Here is a 19,936-nt window from a genome sequence, read left to right on the forward strand (position 1 = left end):
CCGCCACCATACACATCTTGAAATTATTTGTTTGATAAAGTTCTATTGCTATATATCTTAAAACACTTCGAGTTATGACAGTAGCTGTCTGCGGCTCATAAACCAAGCTGTTGCATTTTGTTCGTTCTGTCTATATCAAAGGCGAAACGACCAAAGTAGCCAGGATAAGATCTACTAGTGAAAGAACTATTAAAACAAGCGTTATCTCCTCAGTCTGAGCATTCAGTTTGTTATTCAGCTACCTTACACAACACCTTACTTATATTTCACCGAGACTTACTCTCCCCCGAGGAAATCATATGACATTTATTTTTCACGCAATCACGTACAAAGAGTTAAGTAAATTCAACTCTAATATTTATACCACGCATGTTTTGATATTGGTTGATGCTGTACCCGCAGCTTCTAACGCTTTAGCAATAGAAAACATACTCCTAGACATCAACAGGAACAAGTGTTTTTGGTGTTTAGAGCCGATTAAAGCATCGTCCGCTATGTCCGTTGAGGATATACAAAGTATAGATACTACACCTGTAGACAGCGTACAGAAAAGGCATTCCGCTTGGTTGGCAAGATGCTGCTAGATGGTTATTAAATCTTAGAGAGGTCTAACCACCCATTAGGAGGCGCTGCCCGTCCCCTTGCGATTGCTATGTACTGAGGGTCTTTTTGACGTAACGAGGTTTTAAAAAAAGGAAGAACGACCGGCTTTCATAGAGCTCCTCCATCTCCTCCTTCATTATCATTTAATTATTAGTAATAAAATTATAGACATAGGGGTGGGGGTGATCAGCAGCCCTGGCCTCCCACCTGTCAAAGCTCCTCATGGTGATCTCTTCTATTAAGGGATCATAATGATGGTCGTACTTAAGGCACCAATGTTCCGCTTCCACTTCTCCGTTGTCACTTATGCCAAGCAGTGTGCGGCCCATCTAGGAAACTAGGAAGAGATACCCGCACCTGCTACATGGTAGGCTGGTAGTTGGGTGGTGTCTTTTGATATGATAGCGCAAGGAGCTGTGGTATACGAAGGCTTCTGGGCATATATCATGCTTACAAGTTCTCTCAGTAACGGACGACAGCGTGGGGCGAGGTGGGTAAAAAGCTACGTTAGAAGTAGTATCTGGAGAGGTTGTGTTTAAGGCTACAGTAGGAGTCGCCATCGGTAATATCTGGAAGCCTTCGGCTAGAGGGTGTAGACTACAAATATGAGATTACGATTGCGTATGGACGTCAAGGTTAAAAGGTGATGCTTGAAGGTCGTAATGGTAAGGTGAGAGTATGAGTTATGGAGTTTGGGAATTTTTGTTGCGAGGAATTTGTCCGGCATCTATAATGTTAATTGATGAGCTTTTCCTCGTCTTTTGACTTTGTTACGCTCGGTGCTGATAGAAAGTAACTGTTTTCGAGCTTTTTAGGGATGCCAAAAATAGCACACAACGGCCATAGTATAACTAATCTAAGGATTCCTTTTCCTTTGACCCACCAATGCTGCTGATAAGCCGAGAAAATATCTTAGCTATTGAACAAAGTGTCTTTGTCTAGGCATGTGATAACTAAAGGGGAACCCTCATTAGTTTAGCTCTGATTTATTTTAGGAGAAAGAATGGATCGGCTTTAGCTCCACTTACAAAAGGTCCTCTAAGTTACCCTATCACAGTGTCATATCAACAAGCTTTAAACTCCTAGCTATAATTTGAATCTGCCCACCATAATACTCGCCCTGCAGTCCACTACCCACAGGCTTAGGACCCGTCGTCTTCAGCAACATGTCAAAGCCCACGAATAAGTCACCGGCTTCAACCCCACTACTTCTGATTCAGCATAACCTCCTTGGGTAGTCTTGGTACTGATGTAGCGGGACACGCAATCCCAATGAGATGGCAGCCTTCGGATTGGAGAGCGGCTTCCATACCAAGGCGTGTGCGAAAACCGCCTGCTGCCATGAGGATGAGGGAGGGGAAGTGAGAGCGGGCTGTCTGCGCAAAGGAGAGGAAGAACGCTTCCCGTTGCAGGGTACTTTGCCGTTAAATAGGCTGGTTTTGGGTTTTGGGCATCACTTGAATTCGGGAATAAATCAGTGGAGTCGGACTCTTGCATCGTCTTTGGATTTTCATAGGTGCAACCTGAGATCTCCTTAAAGTCGATCCCAACATCGACTATCAGACGGGTTTGCTCCAGGACATCAGTGACGGGCTCGGAGACTGAGACGTCAATGCTGTTGAATTTAATACCGATCGTGAATTATTTTGCTCGTTTCTGCTTGGATGTGGCGGATTATGCGGAGAACAATATCGGCGCGTTTCGAAGGAGCCACCGAATTCGTCTGTTCGGATAATTGATTTGGGCGAGAGGAATTGTGATAGGAGATAACTGCATTTGGTATAATTGAGTTTAGAGTTCAATTGATAAGGGATGGACGTGTCTTGCCTAGCGTGTAACTGTGCGCCGTTAAAACCAGCACCGAATGACTATTTTGCTCCTTCGACAAACAACTCAATGGCTTCGGAGATATCCTCAGTTGTCATAGCTCTTGGTACTCCAAACACCACACAAGACAATATCTTTGCGATCAGGCTGGGGCTGCGATTTAGTTCGATTGCTGAGGGGACAATTGTTCTGGAAAGTAACCTCGATTGCGTGCTCCTACTGGCGATTGTCATCCTGGATGGCAGAGCTACAGGATCGTTGGAGTACCTGCACGCTGACAACCATTTCTTCCACATATCCCTGGTAGGCTGTGAAGGGTTTGTAGGGACATATACGTCCCCTAGGCTGCCGTGATATTTCTCAGATAGCATTACTTTCCGTAGAATAACCCGTTAGACATGAGTGATAAGAGAAGTAATACTTGCTAAAACTGGTAATAGTATTCCCCTGCCCCCATCGGCCCACTCCCCATAGGCAATCAGCAATTTCCCATCAGCCTGGTAAGTAACTGCTGCCATTGTTTCGGCCATGGCCGCCGGTGGGATTCATAATATTTAGCATCACAATAGCTTCCCGATGTTATGCGAATCTAGAAAAGGAAAGGGTATACACCTCTACCAAGCGATTTGGCAGCGTTGGCCAGAAGGGAGAACGATCTTTTGTGGGAGTATCATCTTGGTCGAGTCGGTCGAGTGCCAAGCACTTTTTTCTAGCAATAAGCTAGAACACCGAACAAAGTAACCTACCTATGCGTTACGAGTACCCCGCAACAAATCAAAAAGTAAATAGCGAGCCTTGTAAAGTATGTTTAATGCAAGAAGAGGGAAAATGAGAACTGTCTTATAAACACTCCCGCTCGGGAGGTTACAGGACGCTTGGCAATCTGTGGTACTTGATGCCGGTCATGAAGCTGATCAGTGAGGTGTTCAGCGGAGGGGCATCTGGCCGACTCAGAAAATGAAGACTCGATGTTGAAGCCTGGATACTAGTACTAAATAATCAGATAAAAGGACCAGAGAGCAAGGACAATAATAATGAATATGTATCAAGGTGAATAACCCAAGGCCCTTTTAAGTCTTGCACGGTTGCAACCAGCTTCGGGAGTAGTTGTTGCATGATTCGCACGTCCGTCCTAGCTCCTGATCACTTGAAACCATCGTTGGAATCATGGATGATTGCTTTACCGAAGTGCCGGTATGAGAGCTCCAACAGTTTTGTACCAGAAATAGGCCATCATGAAACACTCGGATACACAGAATCTGTTGTTGCGATGCCGGCTTGACACGAAACTGAGCCCCTAATTGGACCGAGCTTTGCTCCGCGCCCTCTGCGCCACTTTCCAACAGTTGGCACGAAGGTTGGTATATGTACTCGTAATGGCAGCCTCTTGGAGATGCTCCTTATGAGCGTCAGTCCAGAGCAGAGAGCAAATACTTCGAACTATCGACGACGTGCATCCCAGCCGGAAGTCTTGAAAAGTTGCAGCATCTATCTCTCTGGCGGGAGGAAGACGGAATCCGACGAGCTCGCTCTCCCTGAACGGGGCTGACGGGGCTGACTGGTTGCTACCGCCTACCAACACATTGCTGCATGAGACATGGCGGATCATCGAAGGTCGAGATCGGTGTCTGTTGTTCGATTATCGCAGTCTCTGCCTCCATTGCCGGGCTCTCCAGACGCCATTGCCTTCCAAACACTCGCACCATATCGGGATGAGCCGGAGCAAGAACAACAATCGGGGGAGGACGAGGAGGACGAGAGCAAAGCGATGACAACGCCCAGAGCTCCAGATTCTCAACCCCCAGAGTACGAACCTATGTATGACTACCTACGGTCAAAGACACCCGAAGCCCCCCAAGCATACGGCACATCACCGCCTCACGGCCTGTGCCTGGTCGTCGGGCCAGCACCACAAGAACCATACCGAGATGAACCGCTTCAAGAGCCCGACGACGATTCCCAACATCCTCCACCGTCATACCAGGATTTATACCGGGAACGCGAACGCGATATTGAGCTGGGTAACTTGGAAAGGGAGTTGGGCCTGGCAGATTCGGATCCCCAGGAACAAGTGGAGGATATATTCAAATGGCTTGTTGCCATGCTGATCATTATCCTAACGCTCGCCGCTGTGGCCACGGCGTTCAACGTGGGAGGGCATTTCTGAGCATGGTCTCAGAGGGTTGGTGTTGGATATCGATTTTACGCGTTCGCGTTCGCGTTGGCATTTAGACTAGAATTGGCATTGGGACCGGCGGCGTTAAGGATTAGGCTCCATATAAGGATGGGATGGGCTGTGTTAGGTGCTTTACAAAGGATGATACCTCTCAACAGATGAGACAAGATGAAATGGAATGGAAATGGATATTCGTGGCCAAGGCCAATTAACTTATAAACCACTTGAAATCACTTGAAATGAAATGAAATATTCATATTCACGCTATCGCGCCGACGTGACTGTATCCACCGGCTGTGTTCTCGCTGTGCCTCTTCCTCTGCCTCTAAATATGACGACGATTAGTTTATTACAGTACGGAGTCCATCCTCAAGTAATATTAGTACAAGGCCTTGAATCACCCCAAGACCATACTTGTTTACCATTTGCTGCAACCAGCAAAACATCACCCCCACATGAACACCGTCGATTGTGACAGGAAATAAATTCCTCTTGTCTCTTCCGCCTCACTCCAGGACTCGCAATCGCCGAATCATTCTCACCGTTTTCTCCAATTCGCCCAGGAATCCAGCATACCCCGCGATCCTGTCACCGCACATTGCTTTAGTGGACCGCAACACCGGCCACATTATTGAATTGAGACTCTGCCCGCATAATCAATGTCACGCCTTTCCGTTCCTGTGTCCAATGCAATGGAACCTGACGCAGAAGAGTAGGCGCCAAGGGTGCAGGGCGAGAGGCGTGCTGGGCCAGTCGCAAAAAGCCGTCTCAACGCATGACCGCCAGCACAGCGTGCCATTCAAGCAATTCAGCAAATGGTATTTGGAGGAGGTTGTGTTTTTGGCCGGTTGTTAAAACTTGTTCGGGGGGATGGAATGGATTGGGAATAGTCGTGATAGCTTCCCACAAGCGTGGAAGAATTTGCACTCCTTGGAAGGCTTGGATTGCGCGGTAGCTCGCCGAGGCACGAATGAGTTCACAAAGCTTGGAGCTCCAAGCTCGTAGTTCGTAGCTCGAAGCTCCTCCATGTCTCAGATCAAGGCGTGCAGCATCACAGCTCCTGCAACGCTATGAAGTATGCACATTCGTTCTCCATCCACACTACCACTATACTTTTCCATTGTCGATATTTCCGCCTTTTGATTCCTCCACTCTTGCCCGCATACCGCCTGCGCCTATCGAACACAGTTCGCAGTATCGTGGAGTTGTGCCCATCTCCTACTGGGCAATTACCTATCAGTTGAGTTTATGCACGCGACTCTTTCTGCAGCTTGGAGGCGAGTCGCCGTGGGATTTGAGTTGAAATTTCTCGAATGGGGGAAGCTCACGATGATGAAAGAGTCGCAGCACATGCAGGACTGCCCAAAGCGCGGGTGTGATATCCCAATGTAGCTCCTCTTTGAGAAGTCAATGGCGTGAATCCCGCTGGAGTGCTAGTTTCCCCCACGGACTACGACGTACCCCGCGTCGCTTTCACCGCTTGTTGAGGAATTGATATTATTTATATACCTGCCCATTCATCATTTTGGCTGTTTTTCTTTCTCGTTCTTCTATTTACAACATTCTCCTCTATCAGAAGTCGTGGATAATTGCAAGTGATATCCCCACCGCTCCTACCTTTACAATCCCGAGAAAATCGATATATACACTTACGGCGTAATTCAAAGCCACAGTAACATCATCCTCGAACCCATTCAACATGTCTGAAATCGATGCTCGCGAAGCTGCTGTTGCCGCCCGGGAAGAAGCCGTAGCCCTACGGGAAGCAAACTGCGATGCCCGCGAAGCTGCCCTTCTGGCAAGGGAACAAGCGTCTGCCGCTGACTCTGCGCCCGTCCCAGCTACTGAATCCGAACCAACTCCCGAAGAGAAGGTAGAAGAGTCAGCTACTAGTATCCCTGAGCCGGAAGCTGCTGTGCCTGAAGTTGCACTGGAGGCCGCACCAGAAACTGCACCAGAGGCTGCACCAGAAGCTGCTCCCGCATCGGAGGCACCACCAGCTACGGAAGAACATGCCGCAGCAGCCGAGGAGCCAGCAGCAACACCTGCAGAAACTTCTGAAGTCAAGACTGAGGAGCCAGTTCCAGCTCCAGCCCCAGCTCCAGAAGCAGAGGCAGAGGCTGAGCCTCCATCTGCACCAGAACCCGTCGTCGAAGAGCCTACTCCAGTAGCCGAAGAAGCTCCTGAGACAAAGGCAGGGGAAGCTACACCAGCTCCAGCAGAAGAAACTCCCGCCCCAGCGCCTGCGGAAGACACTCCCCCAGCTGTCGCTGAGGAAGCTGCTGCTGCAGTAGAGGAAGCTCCAGCAGCCGCACCGGAGCCAATCGAGGAGGCAAAACCTGAGGAGGTTACCCCGGCTCCTGTCGAAGAGACTCCTGCACCAGTTGAAGAGACTCCCGCACCCGTTGAAGAGACTCCAGCACCAGTTGAAGAGACACCCGCACCAGTTGAAGAGACACCCGCACCAGTTGAAGAGACGGCTCCCGCAGCAGAAGAGACACCTGCGCCAATAGAAGAAGCCGCAAAGCCAGTGGATGAGACCACAGCCCCAGTACCGGAGTTGGTAGAGGAAGTGGCCGCACCGGTAATACCCGTGCAGCAAGAACCGATTGCGGCTTGACGACGACCGTGGTGGGAATGGTTTGGCGGGGGGAGGGGAAACGAGCAAACGAGTGCGTGAGAGATGAGCAGTCGCGAGGGACGGAATTTGTTTTGCTTCGTGCAGGCGCGGGATGGCATGAGAGTGATGTAATATGAATTGGCACTGTAACCCGGCAAATCAAATTGAGCATGGGGGGGATGAGGTGGGATTAATAATGCAGCACGACAAGGAGTATATGAATAAGTGTTGAGATTGAATCGAAATGTTGAAGATATAAACCCCCTTTCCTCTCTACTTAAAACAGCTGGCTGGCTAGCATTGTAATCTCCAAGCCAAATCTTAAAGCTTCCTACTAATGGGAAGAAGAATGTATGCCTAACCTATGCTCATGTATGCTCGTGTATCCCTGTATCCGTCTATGCCTCCAATTATCCTCATCTTGTCTTGTGTCCCTGCCCGAGGGCGCTGATCAAGTGTAAAAAATGAAAAGTCATAAATGAATCCCAAGATGGCCAATCCAAAGTTCCCATCATCATGCTTATATCCCAAAGTCCTATTTTCATACATGCATCGTAGCATATCGTATGTCATCGACGGTACCCCGTATCGTGTCCGCAATTATGTTTCTGTTCTCTCTAGTTTCCGCGGGAGAGTCCTAATCCTGAGCTGAAGTGTGGGGAGCCGGCAATACCGAGACCTCCAGATGGATTGGCTTCGGCTTCTGGCTCGGGCTCAGGGGCGGCCTCTCTCTTGTTTCCTCTGGAAAGCCCGAATCCTGAGCTGAAGTGTGGGCTACCGGCAATGCCGAGACCTCCTGAGGGTTCGGCTTCAGGTTCGGCTTCAGGGAGGGCTTCCCTCTTGCTGCCTCTAGTGAGGCCAAATCCTGAGCTGAAATGGGGAGAGCCAGCAATACCAAGACCTCCGGAAGGCTCGGCTTCAGGCTCAGCTTCCGGCTCAGGCTCAGGAAGAGCCTCTCGCTTGCTGCCTCGGGTGAGGCCAAATCCTGAGCTGAAGTGTGGGGATCCAGCAATGCCGAGGCCTCCTGAAGGTTCGGCTTCAGGCTCAGGTTCAGGGAGAGCCTCTCTCTTGCTTCCTCTGGTAAGACCAAACCCCGAGCTAAAGTGTGGGGATCCAGCAATTCCGAGGCCTCCTGATGGTTCGGCTTCAGGCTCGGGCTCAGGGACGGCTTCCCTCTTACTACCTCTAGTAAGGCCAAATCCCGAGCTGAAGTGTGGCGAGCCCGCGATACCGAGACCTCCAGAGGGGTTGGCTTCAGGAACAGGTGCAGTGTAGCCGACTGTGAGAAGGAATGCGACGACGAGGATGGAAAGGCGTGCCATGGCTGCTGGTCGGGTGATGAAGGTAGCTTGTTTAAATGGGAAATCTCGAAGATTGCAAGGAGAAATCAGATTGTGAGTATAAGAGGAAATTGAGGGTGCAATGAGAATGATAGTAGATCTCTTGATGAAGAGATGATATGGGGAATGAGGCGGATGATGATGAGGATGGAATTGTGAATGACCACTGGACTGCCCATCTTTATATCAATCATCTTCACAAGCAACTGCTGAAGATTTGCAAAATAGAACAGCTAAAATGGGCCAATCCGAGGAACTATTTCGGAGCCCACCTTGCAGAAAATTCTTCAGCATATTCCCAAGGAAGCGGATCAAGTGGGTTGCGGAAGAGAGCAGGACCGGCTAGGACGAGAATAGGACATTCAATCAACGACCAGCTCGTACGGAGAGTCGAAATACCGTAATGAACAGCCTCCGGATGTGCGAACTGGCGGCGACAGGGCTGACCTGAAGAAACACTGGGCGAATGACGGAAGTAGATTCCAGCAGGGGGTGCTTATAGTTCGAAACATAGTTTACATGGCGCGATCTCCGCGATTGCGAATCAATTGCTTCCGAGCAATATGGGAGACTGCGGTGAGATTATCACCTGCGGTTGTGGCTGATGGAGAACGGGAGGTCGAGTCGCGGTTATTTTGGGAGGAAGACGTGGCCGAGGTATCTTAAAATAGACGCTAAGCGAGCACCCCCAGCTCCGGATGCTGCAGCCACCGACCTTCTAATAGAGTTTAAGCTTGTCCAAAGCCTTTCTTCCAGGAACTACTGATTAAAATTCATCAACACTGCAGACCCAAACCCAGCAAAGGACTCCTCTTGTGTCTATTCTCAGACGCGCGGAAGTACTCGGCGCCTAACTGCCTAGCTGGTTTTAGGACCCGCGTGCTAAGGCGTATATTCTGCCCCCCGCAAAATCATCTCCGACCCGCCACCCGATCAACAGCCTACTCTCCCAGAGCGACGGGTTCCCAAATTCAGCGAGATCCCCTCTACACATCTTGACTGCAATGCATTATTTCGATACGCGATACTCTACTTGTTACAACCATACCCCGTTGTCTTCGGTTCCCGCTACCGCGATATCGATGATTTGTATTGCTGGGACTGAACAACAAGACTGTACCCCGGGCCAGCCAACGCCACAGAAACATCTTGCAAGGATCGCAGTCTCACACGAGAGGTGTCATTCTGCAGCGTTCAAGCCAATAAGTAAGCGGTGATGTGGCGCTCGCCGCTTTGTAAGTCTGATTGGGTTCCGAGAGTCTCGAGCACATGTGAAGTATGCGTGTCTTTGCTGTCAAATTTACTGAATGATTCACACCTTATGTGATGTTGGTTAAGTTCAAGCGGGGCAAATAATGCAAATCCCCTATTTCGAGAAATTGGAAAGATTGGAGCCGAATAGTTTCAGACCCAAAATACTCCACATTGCTTGAAGATTCATATGGATGGTCGACTCTCGGTGGCTTGTGATTCATCTTATGTGCTCGTCTTCCATATCTCCGAAACATCTGATTCATTGCAAAATTAGTTACTTCTCATCTCGTTTCTCGTCTATTTATATGCAAGCGCAAGCCGCGGCCAGATGGAGCCCAGCGACTTGGGCGCCAATCAACCCTCAAACGTCGTCAATTATTTCCTCGAAGCACTTTCGAAACTCCAACAACTTATTCCTACAACCCAACCCGCCAAACCTTGGGTTTTGTCCATACCCCACCACTCCGATAATTATCCTTCATTTCCCGTTTCTTGATCGCCAACAGTTTCTCTTGTTGCATTTTCCGTTAATCCAAGAGGCTCTAGTATAAGTAGGGCGGCTAGGGTGGTAGGGTAGATGATTGGAGTGGACGTGGCTCGTTTACACAATACCAGAAATTACAAGCGATCTGGCAATCAGAGTAGAATATTAGCATAGGGGTCCAAGCTATTTTATTCTCACTTTCGATACTCAAGTGCTTACGACTGTGATACGTTCCACCTATGGAATCCGTATGCCCTGTTGGTTCCGACGGCGTAGCATATGTCGATACTGGAGCATACGGTGTGCGCCAGTGTGTCTGTGGAAGTCATCTTGATATTCTGGAGCAGCTTCTGCGTTCTTTAATTCGTGCTCTAGTTTGAAGTCACATATTAGAGGATCCAATGTCCCCTTATATATTTTTTATTTTTACCGTTGTCCACTATAATTACTGCCAAAGCTGTGATGACGACAACAGCGCGAATAGTATTTGCCTTCCTTTAAATCGCGGTTCGCAAGTGGCCTTGCAAAGCCCCGGTTTCTTTGACAGCGATGAATTTCAACCTGAGCGATGGGTGCATACCTTACCCATCTTACCTACCTAGGTGCCCTTCGCCTTTAGGTAAGTAAGTGACTCAGAAGGAGAGCCAAAGTAAAGAGACACAGGGGTCGAATCATGTGATATTTTCCACCCGCGATACCTACCTAGGTAGCTGTTCCCCTCATTAAGTCACCGTCAAGTATCAGGGAGAGCGAATGGGCCAAAGAGACATGAATTTCGTTTGTTCGTATGAGATACCCATCATCGGACTAAATGTACAAAATCAAACGTGCCCGGACCAACTCTTCTGTTCCCAAGCTGCTGGCCCTAGCGAGCAGTTCTAGATCAATATGGATATGAACTTCGTTCTAGCTCAGATCAGTGATCATTTCGATCACCCTTTGCCTGTTCTTCTCCTGAGTTCCCCTTGCTGGTGCTATCTTTTCTACAGTTCATCTTATAGCCATTCATCCCGCATCACGCTACAAGCAAACCCCCCAAACTCCCGTTATAAAATTGCTCCAGAGCTCCAGACCAAATATAACCCAAATTACAGCTCAATCATTCCGGTTTGTGCGCCATATAATAATACCAATCGCGCATGCGATGTGGAAAAAGCCAAGAGCAATTAAAATATTCCTACATGTCCTTTTCTTTTCTTCCCTAGACCGGTCTTGTCTTTCCATTCCATAGTCTTGGGGGGCGTATCCATCACGCGGTATGGTTGCTTGAAAGTATGGCTCGCGTCTCGTTTGTCTGGGGAAGGAGATTTCTGGTGCGTGGGCAGCGGGGTCGCCGCGGTATGCTGGTGGTGGATCCCTGAGATTGAAAGATTTCTGTGGGATGGATCAGCTTCTATTGCCCTTAACTCTTGTGCAAAGCTAGAATCTTACATTCACGGCCTCCTTGTTAGAGTCTTCTCCTCTTAAGGGTATAGATTCCATGGCTTTTTCAAACATCCACCTCTGCAGATATATTTTCTTTTCTGAAATTCCCAACGATGCCCAGGCCAGTGTCTCCTTCGGACTTGAGCCTACTTTGCAGCAAGGAAATTGAAGAATGATTTACTACATTCAAGCCACAAAGCCGATAAATGCTTGATGTGCGAGGCCTCTCGGCCTTATAAGTCAAGCTCGCCCGGGAACATAGAAGCTCAATCAAGTTGCCGTGTGACCATCGCACACTGAGCGTGGGCAACCTGTCATTACGAATCCCTGAAATTTAATGTGGCTGAGCGGCACACTCATACAATAACATGTTGTCGGGGGCGAGGCAGGAGGCGAAGCTTGTTTCGGAGTTAGCCACCAACACATAGCCCCCAACACGGTAAACACCAACTTCCTTCAAGATGCGAAGTATCAACCAATCATTTTCCAACTCTCGTCAACTCAACCATTGATAGTGGTTTGGCCCTGCAGCAGATGGGTTTCATTCGAATACATTGTACGTACATTGACTATAATTGATGCGCTTGTGCGCTTTTCTTCTGTTCTTGAGGGTTGTCTGGCCGATTTTTAAAACCGGTTATCTTAGCAGCTTCGATTAAACGGCGTATTTGGAAGGAATGCCGAATAGTTGCGTGATTTAATATAATATATTTCGCTCAGTTCCAACACCAACACCAACACCAACTCCTGTGATTCAAATCCTACAAAAATGCCAACTCTAGTGATTCTCCCACGAGCAATGCCTTCGGCCCTGGTAATCCGAACCTGTAAAATTCCACTCTCCACGTCCAAAATGGAAAGCTGCGCCGGCCACGACCAGCGATATGATCATGATAATGATAATGACGAGGATGCAACACCAGCGGACATCTATGGGTGTGCGGCGTGTGCCTTGTAGAAGCCTAGAGCGGATGTTTCCTGTCGCCTGTTCCTCTGGATCTTTGAAGCCAGCTGCTTGCTGGAAGTTGAATGGTAGGGAGGAATCCCCATAAGACTGTCGTGCACCCGCTTTTGGGGGAGGATGGATGTAGATTGGTGGAGGTGCAGTTGGCACCTAGTTTAAGAGGATTGTTAGTGCTTGTGCTTTTAGGGACGATGGAATGGGAAAAGGGCTGTGACAAAAGACAGCGGATTGGAGTTCCTACCGTGTATTCACCGCTGTAAGAAGCTTTATTGTCCATCATGTCTGTCTCGCTGCTGAAAGATGCCTCTTCCACCAGCACTGGTGCGAGGATCACTTCTTCGAACACCAAATATTTCTAGGGACAGTTTATTCGAATGGACTTGACTCTTGGAAATTCTCAATATTTTAATTAAGAAATAAAAGTTCAATTAAATAATTGAAAAATCAAGATCGCATATTTAAGAACTCGGGATGCACTTCGCCCAAAAGAGACAATCTAGAAAGGAATCAAATATCATAGAGGAGGGAAGCTGGGGCTTTAACAGTGTCAATTCTACTTCAGTTCGCCAGCCACCATAACTGCTACGAGTGCTGAGCAATTGGGAAACATAAATCTTGAAGGCGGAGTTGAGTTATGCTGATTGCAGGGTTGGTGAGAGCCTTGGAGGATTACGAAGTAGGCTCCTCAAGTTATGGGATGTGTTAGTCCATAACTTGAGCACAATCCCTCATTGGGAGCCTCCAGTGAGAAGATGACAGCTATCACACCCTCTAGTTTGGCACCACGGAAAGCAAGTTACCTTATGTAACCACGGCAATAATGATAGGTCACGTGCGCCGCCGTTCCTCTTCCGGAGTTTAAATGCAGTAAGTGGAGAAATTAGCTATTTCTAAATGTCGTCTATATCCTCTTTTATAATAGCCCTATATCCAACTCTACCTAAACGGTCGATCATGCTGTCGCAGTTGTCACATGATTTTGTATTGGAAATATTACGGGTGCGACGCACAAGCTCGTCGAGAACATCGCACCAACAAAGTTGACCAAAGCGCCGAGGAACCCCAATTCTGCCACACGCGCAATGGACGGGATTCTGCAAGGCTGTCGCAATTCGAGGAAAATTACTTCTGCCGAGTGCCAGGCACAGGGAATGAGCAACCGCCATTGATCCCATTGGGGCGGGGAAACTACAGGAGATTGGAGCGGATGTCGTGGACATGGCTCGGTCGATCTGCCTGTTGAAATACTACTCCACGATAGAACGATGCCAACCTGGCATGTCCCCGAGTTTATGAGGTACCATGGATTAACATTCTACCTGAAATGAGGCGGGAAAGGTTATTCGGAACCCATGTGAGCGAGCTCCGCCCCTTACATTCTAGACGAATGTTGATCCATGATCTCAAAAATATCCACTTCCGAATTAGCGGGTTATTTTTCTTGGTTTTTGGTCTCTTTCTGATAAATATAAGCATATCTCTTTTGCTTAAGTTGATATTTTATCGCCAGAATTGGTGGAGCTATCTGGAATATTTAGGATTTCTAAGTTATTTTGCAAAATGATTCTGTCATCGAAACAATTCCTCTGGTTTCTGTGTCCAGCTCTGGCCCATACTGCGACTATCTCCTATACAGTTCCGGCCTCGGCTCCAAATGGGGCAGCAGAGCTTGATCCAGCCCCCGTGGGTGTATCGTTGGTCTAAACTATTTCTTATTCTAGCTACGAATTCTAACAACATTGATGGTAGATTTGAATTCTTTGCATTTCCATCGTACTTCACCAATGTCACGGCTACGAACCAGTGCTTAAAGAACTTTCAAACTCTTACGGGAAAGTGGCCCCCAATTCGAATTGGGGGGACGACTCAGTACGTGTTTAAACTGGGAGAGGGATTTAAGTTTCTAACTCGAGAACAGAGACCGCGCTACATACGATGCCTCTACGTCGGCATACGTTGTATATAACGTCGCAAATCCAACTGATGCCCCAGCATCGTTGACATTCGGCTCATCGTTCATGAAACTTGCGGCGACTTATTCAGGATCTGTTGTGGTCGGTCAGTAAAGAAAATTAACAGGAACCAGGGCGCTTCATTAACTGCTTAAAACAGGACTCAACCGAGCCCTTGACAATCTCCAGAATACCATAGCCGCTGCGAAAGTGGCAAAGAGCAACATGAACAATCTCATCGCGATTGAATTGGGAAACGAGCCCGAATGTACGGCATGCCACCCTTTGTATTTCACAGCTTATAATTATTAGACTATTCTCGCACAAATCTACCTGTCGCCGCACATGCCGGGTCGTGGACACCAGCAGATGATGCAAAATCGCAAAACAATTGGGCCATACAAGTTGGACAAGCACTAGATACAAAACTTATAATCCAGGCCGGCAACTCTAATGATTCTCCGCCAAAATGGGGTGCCGAAGAACTGATTGCAACGCAGAACGCAACGGTGAAATCTTATATCCATAATTACGCGCACCATAATTATCCCGGAGGAACTGTGGCATCGTTAATGAGCCATAGTGGTATTTCTAATAATCTTAAGATGTTCAACGCAGAGGTCGCCGCGACAACAAAAAAGGGGAAAGAGTATGTCCTTGGGGAGACAAATTCGGGTATGAAGTCCCTTTTCTCCTACTGATATCTTTACTTACAGAATACAGTCTCTGGTGGAGGTGCAGCGAATGTGAGCCCCACATACGGCGCAGCGCTCTGGACTATGGATTATGTTCTCCGCGCTTCTCTTACAAACATCAAACGCACCTACTTCCACCATGGCACCGTAGGCCTATGCTACTACTGCTGGTGGGGGCGGTACAGCATGGGCGCTCCATACTTCGGCGCCTATACTGCAACAGCTGCAATGGCAGGCGGCTCGTACATGTCAGCCCTAGATACAGGGTCAACAGCCTACGCCGTGTATATTATATACGACTCAGCTCGCAAACCGCTCCGTGCCCTACTGTACAATTCAGACTACTACAGTGGCAGCGGGAGTCGAAGTAGCCAGAACTTTGTCCTAGGTGGATTGAGCGGCGCGACGGTGAAAGCGAAGAGACTGACCGCGGCAAGTGCAACATCGAGGGTCGATCAGGGATCAAGTCCAACGTTTGGTGGTCAAACTTTTGCAGACGCGTCGTGCAATATTGGAGGGAAGGAGACTTTTGAGGACAAGAGCGTGGCTAGTGGTTCTGCTACGTTTACAGTTGCCGCTTCAGAGGCTTTACTGGTGTACTTCTAACCAGAGTGCAATAAATCTACTCATTTTGGAGCCTACGTGCAGGTGCCATGAAACGATCCAGAGTACTAAACTTTTACAAGGATCGATCTCTATTACTAAAATAATACTTCGTCCGCAACAGAGATATTGGTGGCTTTCATGGCGTCTCTAGCATCGGACTCCGTCGAAGAAACCAATACTCACGGCCTTAGCCAATTGAAACATCTGAAGAACAGTGGAAGAAAAGATCGGAATAACTTCTTTGCCGGGCATTCTATATTTCCTCCCCTCGGCAGAAAAACGACCGATAATTTCCATGAATCCGAAGTTCGTGCTATGTACATATCCCTGACAATACCTCTGTAGGATCGTCGAAGAACATTTTAGGTGCATACAACAGAACAAGGGTGACACTGGTACATGATCAAATCCGAGGTAAATCCGGTACGGCCTTGGTGAAATTAGTACGGATGCAATGGGGTTATAATTTCTCAACCTGGCCATTGCTCACTGCTCAGCAATGTGAACATCAATGAAATATTGGTTTCTGAAATTATATTATGGATTATCGTGTAAGTTAAGGAGATAGAGGTAAGACTAATATAAATACGGAGCTAGTCAACTAAATCCGAGAGAAATGAAAAGGTAACCAATTAACAGGATGGACAATAGACAGGGCAATCCGGCAAACAATCACCCCTCCCCTGGATTAATCTCTCCACATGACACGGATCTGGGAGAACAGATCGCGGAACCTTTAACCTATTTCCCGGTAATATGGACTCGGCGATGAACCCGACTCACGCCAGCGTGGAATGCGATATAGAAATGAGGGGGTGATTCTTTTCTAAATTTCGAAAATCGGGTTATGTTGTATTGTTTGGTTTGTCCTTTTAGATTTTGAAGTCTCCCACCATTGTATATACTTTTGCTTTCTTACATCGTTCAACATGTTATGCCACTTCTCTTACCTCCTGCTGCCCCTCTCCGGCCTCATACATCATGCAACAGCAAGTGTGCAAATCGTACGTAATTTCCAGCCTCTTGCTTTCACCACTTTCCTCGTCTCCAATCCCGAACCCCTTTTGCTAACTGTCGATGATACCCTTCCTAGATCCCGGGCGCGTCTATAACTACAACCAATGCTCCCTACCAGCACATGCAAGCCCATGGTGGGGGTCTCATTCTCGTAGATGGCGTCTACTACATCCATGGCGAGAATAAACTTGACGGCAGTGCCTTCCAGAGCATAAATTGTTACTCTACTGTTGATTTGGTCAACTGGAAGTTTGAGAGTAAAGTTTTGACGGTCGGGGGAAGTGGTGATTTGGGACCTGGGAGGGTTGTGGAGAGGCCGCATGTGTTGTATAACGAGAAGACGAAGAAATATGTTATGGTGAGTCTTCTTCTGATTTGTTTAAACGAAGTGGAAGAGGGGATATCGAGAAAAGCAAGAGCGGAAGGACACTAATTTTGGATGCTCTAATACAGTGGTTGCATATCGATAGTAGCAACTATGGCGACGCAAAAGCCGGTGTGGCAACGTCTGATAGCGTCTGCGGGACGTATAGTTATATGTGAGTTGCCATTTTCTATGCAATAATTCCAATGCGGAATTTAAAAAAAGTGAAGTCCAAGGTAGAAGGGGAACAAGAAATAAGTTTGAGCAGACAAAGGAAAGTGTGCTAATCATATAATATAACAATAGTGGCTCAAAACGGCCTCTCAATTTCGAGAGTCGAGATATCAGTCTTTATCAAGGTTTACAATACCCGTTATTAGGCTCAAACCTCTTTCCAGGAAGCCAAAAGACAATCAGCAGACTAACATGCGAATCAAATTATATTAGATACCGATGGGACAGCTTACCTACTTACGGAAGACGTAAGTTGCATTAATTTCCAAAAACAGCAATGCCAGAAGAAGTTAACAAATCCTCGATAGCGAAAAAATGGTCTCAGAATCGACAAGTTATCATCAGATTACCTAACCGTAGAATCAGCAACTTACCTCTGGGCTCAGCCAGCTGCATTTGAAGCGGCAGCGATCGTCAAAACGGGCAATACATATTTTATGTTCGCGTCTAAGGAGAGCGGATGGTGTAAGAATTGTCCTTCGTTGGATTTTTATATGGCTAACAAATGGTATTTCAAACAGCGCCAAATGATAACGTCTATTGCACTTCGACAAGCCTTACTGGGCCTTGGTCATCTTGGGAGAAATTCGCACCGTCCGGATCAAATACTTTCAGCTCACAAACCACAGCCGTGGTTAACATCAATGGAGTTATAATGTACGAATTTTCCTTTTCACCTGGCCCTTGAAATTATGAGCCGGAGGAGATATGCTAACAGGAAATTTGATAGGTACATGGGTGATCGCTGGGTCTCCTCGAACCTCATGAGATCTACCTATGTTTGGCTACCATTGACGCTTTCGGGGACAAAAGCAACCCTGGTAGGCTTTCCACTTGTCCTCTCATTGATTTTCAAACTGACTAGCTTTCCTAGACCAACCAAGTAAACTGGATCCTCGACATTAAAGCAGGCACATGGACACCCGGCCCCAGCGAGACCCAAGTCGAAGCTGAGGCAAGCAGCAACACAATTGCCTCTGGTGCCAAGACAGTCAGTTGCAGCGGCTGTTCAGGCAAAACAACGATCGGATACATTGGCGGTTCTCCTGGGGGCAAACTAACTATGCCTAATGTCTCAAGTACTGTCACGACAAATACAACGATTCGAATCGGTTATACGAATGCGGATCAGTCGCAAAGATACGCCAAAGTGTCAGTCAACGGCGTGAGTTATATCGTGGCGTTTATTCCAACTGGCGATGATAATACACCTGGCACTGCCGCATTGACTGTTCCGTTGAATGCTGGAGATAATAACGTGGTGGTATTTGAGGCGTATAATGGAGGTTGGGGTGAGTACTTGGCAACCTAGATCGCATAGAGATAAAAGTGCTGACAAGCTGTAGGTCCAAACATTGACCGAATCATGGTCCCAAAGTCATGAGGCGAGTTCGACGTAGCAGAAACGAACAACTCGAGCCTTGCTTTCCCGGGTGGTGGAGCTATCGAATGGTATCGAGGTTTTCGAGAGCACCGACTAGCTCGCCGAGGAAATAAATCTGCCGTCCTGCAATCTCCCGATAATCATAAATCTTGATGGTAGAGCAACGTCTGATATTGGTGGCAAAAGTATATATCTCTCTAAGCAATAAATAGAATCCTAAATCGCTTGGGACCAAGTGCTTTGGGATGAGAAAACTCGGCCTGCCTTTGAACAATCGCGATTTCGGTTGCTTATTCATATAAGTTTCACCAATAACTGAATGAGCTCTGCTCTGACTTGTAACAAATATTTCATCTTATACATCCATAATTGTGATTCAAATTTTTATCCGATAGTCGATATAAACTAAAAGAGATATGAATAAGGAAGAGTGTTTCGTAAGGTAAAAGCCCATAGGTATCTTCGTATAAGCGGTTGCCGAGCACGTACTCTAGTATTAGGTCTGGCCGGTTGAGTTAGGATAAATCATGCTCGAAGTAAAAGATTGATGCTTCCTATTTAGTCGATAAAGACTATGAAACGATATATGGCAGGAAGCAGCTATCTAATGGACTAGATTTTTTAAGTCCTCGGGTGCAAGAAATGAGAGGTAATCCTAAGCAGAATGAAAGTAGCATACATTACTAGTACTGCTATCGACGCTTATTAAGGAAACTGCAACTCGTTAACAACTCCTCATGATCTGACGCTCCTGACTCGGTCACAAGACCCTATTCTCAGACCGCCAAAAAGCATTCCGGACGTCACCCCGTGGTTTTACTAACAACACCCAGAGAGGAAGGTATCAGGGTTTTGACAGCGCCCACGGGACCGTAGGTTCACGGATGCCAACATAGACCTTCCATAGGGAATAATACATTTCGCCCACTGCGTGTTCCTCAAGTATGAGGATCCTGCGACTGGCGAATGGCAATCGGTTCCGCGGGAAGTA

At 47.5% G+C, this 19,936-nt stretch overlaps 6 protein-coding genes across 6 annotated transcripts; 4 read left to right on the forward strand and 2 right to left on the reverse strand.

The window, feature by feature from the left end:
* Positions 1 to 4,027: 4,027 nt before the first annotated feature.
* On the forward strand, positions 4,028 to 4,597 carry BP5553_09860 (uncharacterized protein; the record flags this gene model as incomplete). Its single annotated transcript, XM_032018483.1, has 1 exon — positions 4,028 to 4,597. One exon carries the CDS (start codon positions 4,028 to 4,030, stop codon positions 4,595 to 4,597), a length of 570 nt encoding a protein of 189 aa, XP_031865320.1.
* A 1,708-nt stretch (positions 4,598 to 6,305) lies between these two features.
* Positions 6,306 to 7,226, forward strand: BP5553_09861 (uncharacterized protein; the record flags this gene model as incomplete). Its single annotated transcript, XM_032018484.1, has 1 exon — positions 6,306 to 7,226. The coding sequence occupies one exon, from the start codon at positions 6,306 to 6,308 to the stop codon at positions 7,224 to 7,226; it is 921 nt and encodes a 306-aa protein (XP_031865321.1).
* Positions 7,227 to 7,843: 617 nt separating this feature from the next.
* Positions 7,844 to 8,548, reverse strand: BP5553_09862 (uncharacterized protein; the record flags this gene model as incomplete). The annotated part of the gene is made up of 1 exon (XM_032018485.1): positions 7,844 to 8,548. The coding sequence occupies one exon, from the start codon at positions 8,546 to 8,548 to the stop codon at positions 7,844 to 7,846; it is 705 nt and encodes a 234-aa protein (XP_031865322.1).
* A 3,959-nt stretch (positions 8,549 to 12,507) lies between these two features.
* On the reverse strand, positions 12,508 to 12,970 carry BP5553_09863 (uncharacterized protein; the record flags this gene model as incomplete). Its single annotated transcript, XM_032018486.1, has 2 exons — positions 12,508 to 12,843; positions 12,935 to 12,970. 2 exons carry the CDS (start codon positions 12,968 to 12,970, stop codon positions 12,508 to 12,510), a joined length of 372 nt encoding a protein of 123 aa, XP_031865323.1.
* A 1,283-nt stretch (positions 12,971 to 14,253) lies between these two features.
* BP5553_09864 (Glycoside hydrolase family 79 protein) lies at positions 14,254 to 15,946 on the forward strand (the record flags this gene model as incomplete). The annotated part of the gene is made up of 6 exons (XM_032018487.1): positions 14,254 to 14,387; positions 14,443 to 14,562; positions 14,612 to 14,751; positions 14,806 to 14,913; positions 14,958 to 15,320; positions 15,369 to 15,946. 6 exons carry the CDS (start codon positions 14,254 to 14,256, stop codon positions 15,944 to 15,946), a joined length of 1,443 nt encoding a protein of 480 aa, XP_031865324.1.
* Positions 15,947 to 16,875: 929 nt separating this feature from the next.
* Positions 16,876 to 18,945, forward strand: BP5553_09865 (Arabinanase; the record flags this gene model as incomplete). The annotated part of the gene is made up of 10 exons (XM_032018488.1): positions 16,876 to 16,950; positions 17,040 to 17,321; positions 17,417 to 17,502; positions 17,634 to 17,686; positions 17,775 to 17,809; positions 17,870 to 18,026; positions 18,083 to 18,218; positions 18,292 to 18,382; positions 18,436 to 18,853; positions 18,908 to 18,945. 10 exons carry the CDS (start codon positions 16,876 to 16,878, stop codon positions 18,943 to 18,945), a joined length of 1,371 nt encoding a protein of 456 aa, XP_031865325.1.
* Positions 18,946 to 19,936: the final 991 nt, after the last annotated feature.

This window comes from Venustampulla echinocandica (genome assembly GCF_003357145.1).
Source record: "Venustampulla echinocandica strain BP 5553 chromosome Unknown scaffold_12, whole genome shotgun sequence".
Taxonomy (NCBI): domain Eukaryota; kingdom Fungi; phylum Ascomycota; class Leotiomycetes; order Helotiales; family Pleuroascaceae; genus Venustampulla; species Venustampulla echinocandica.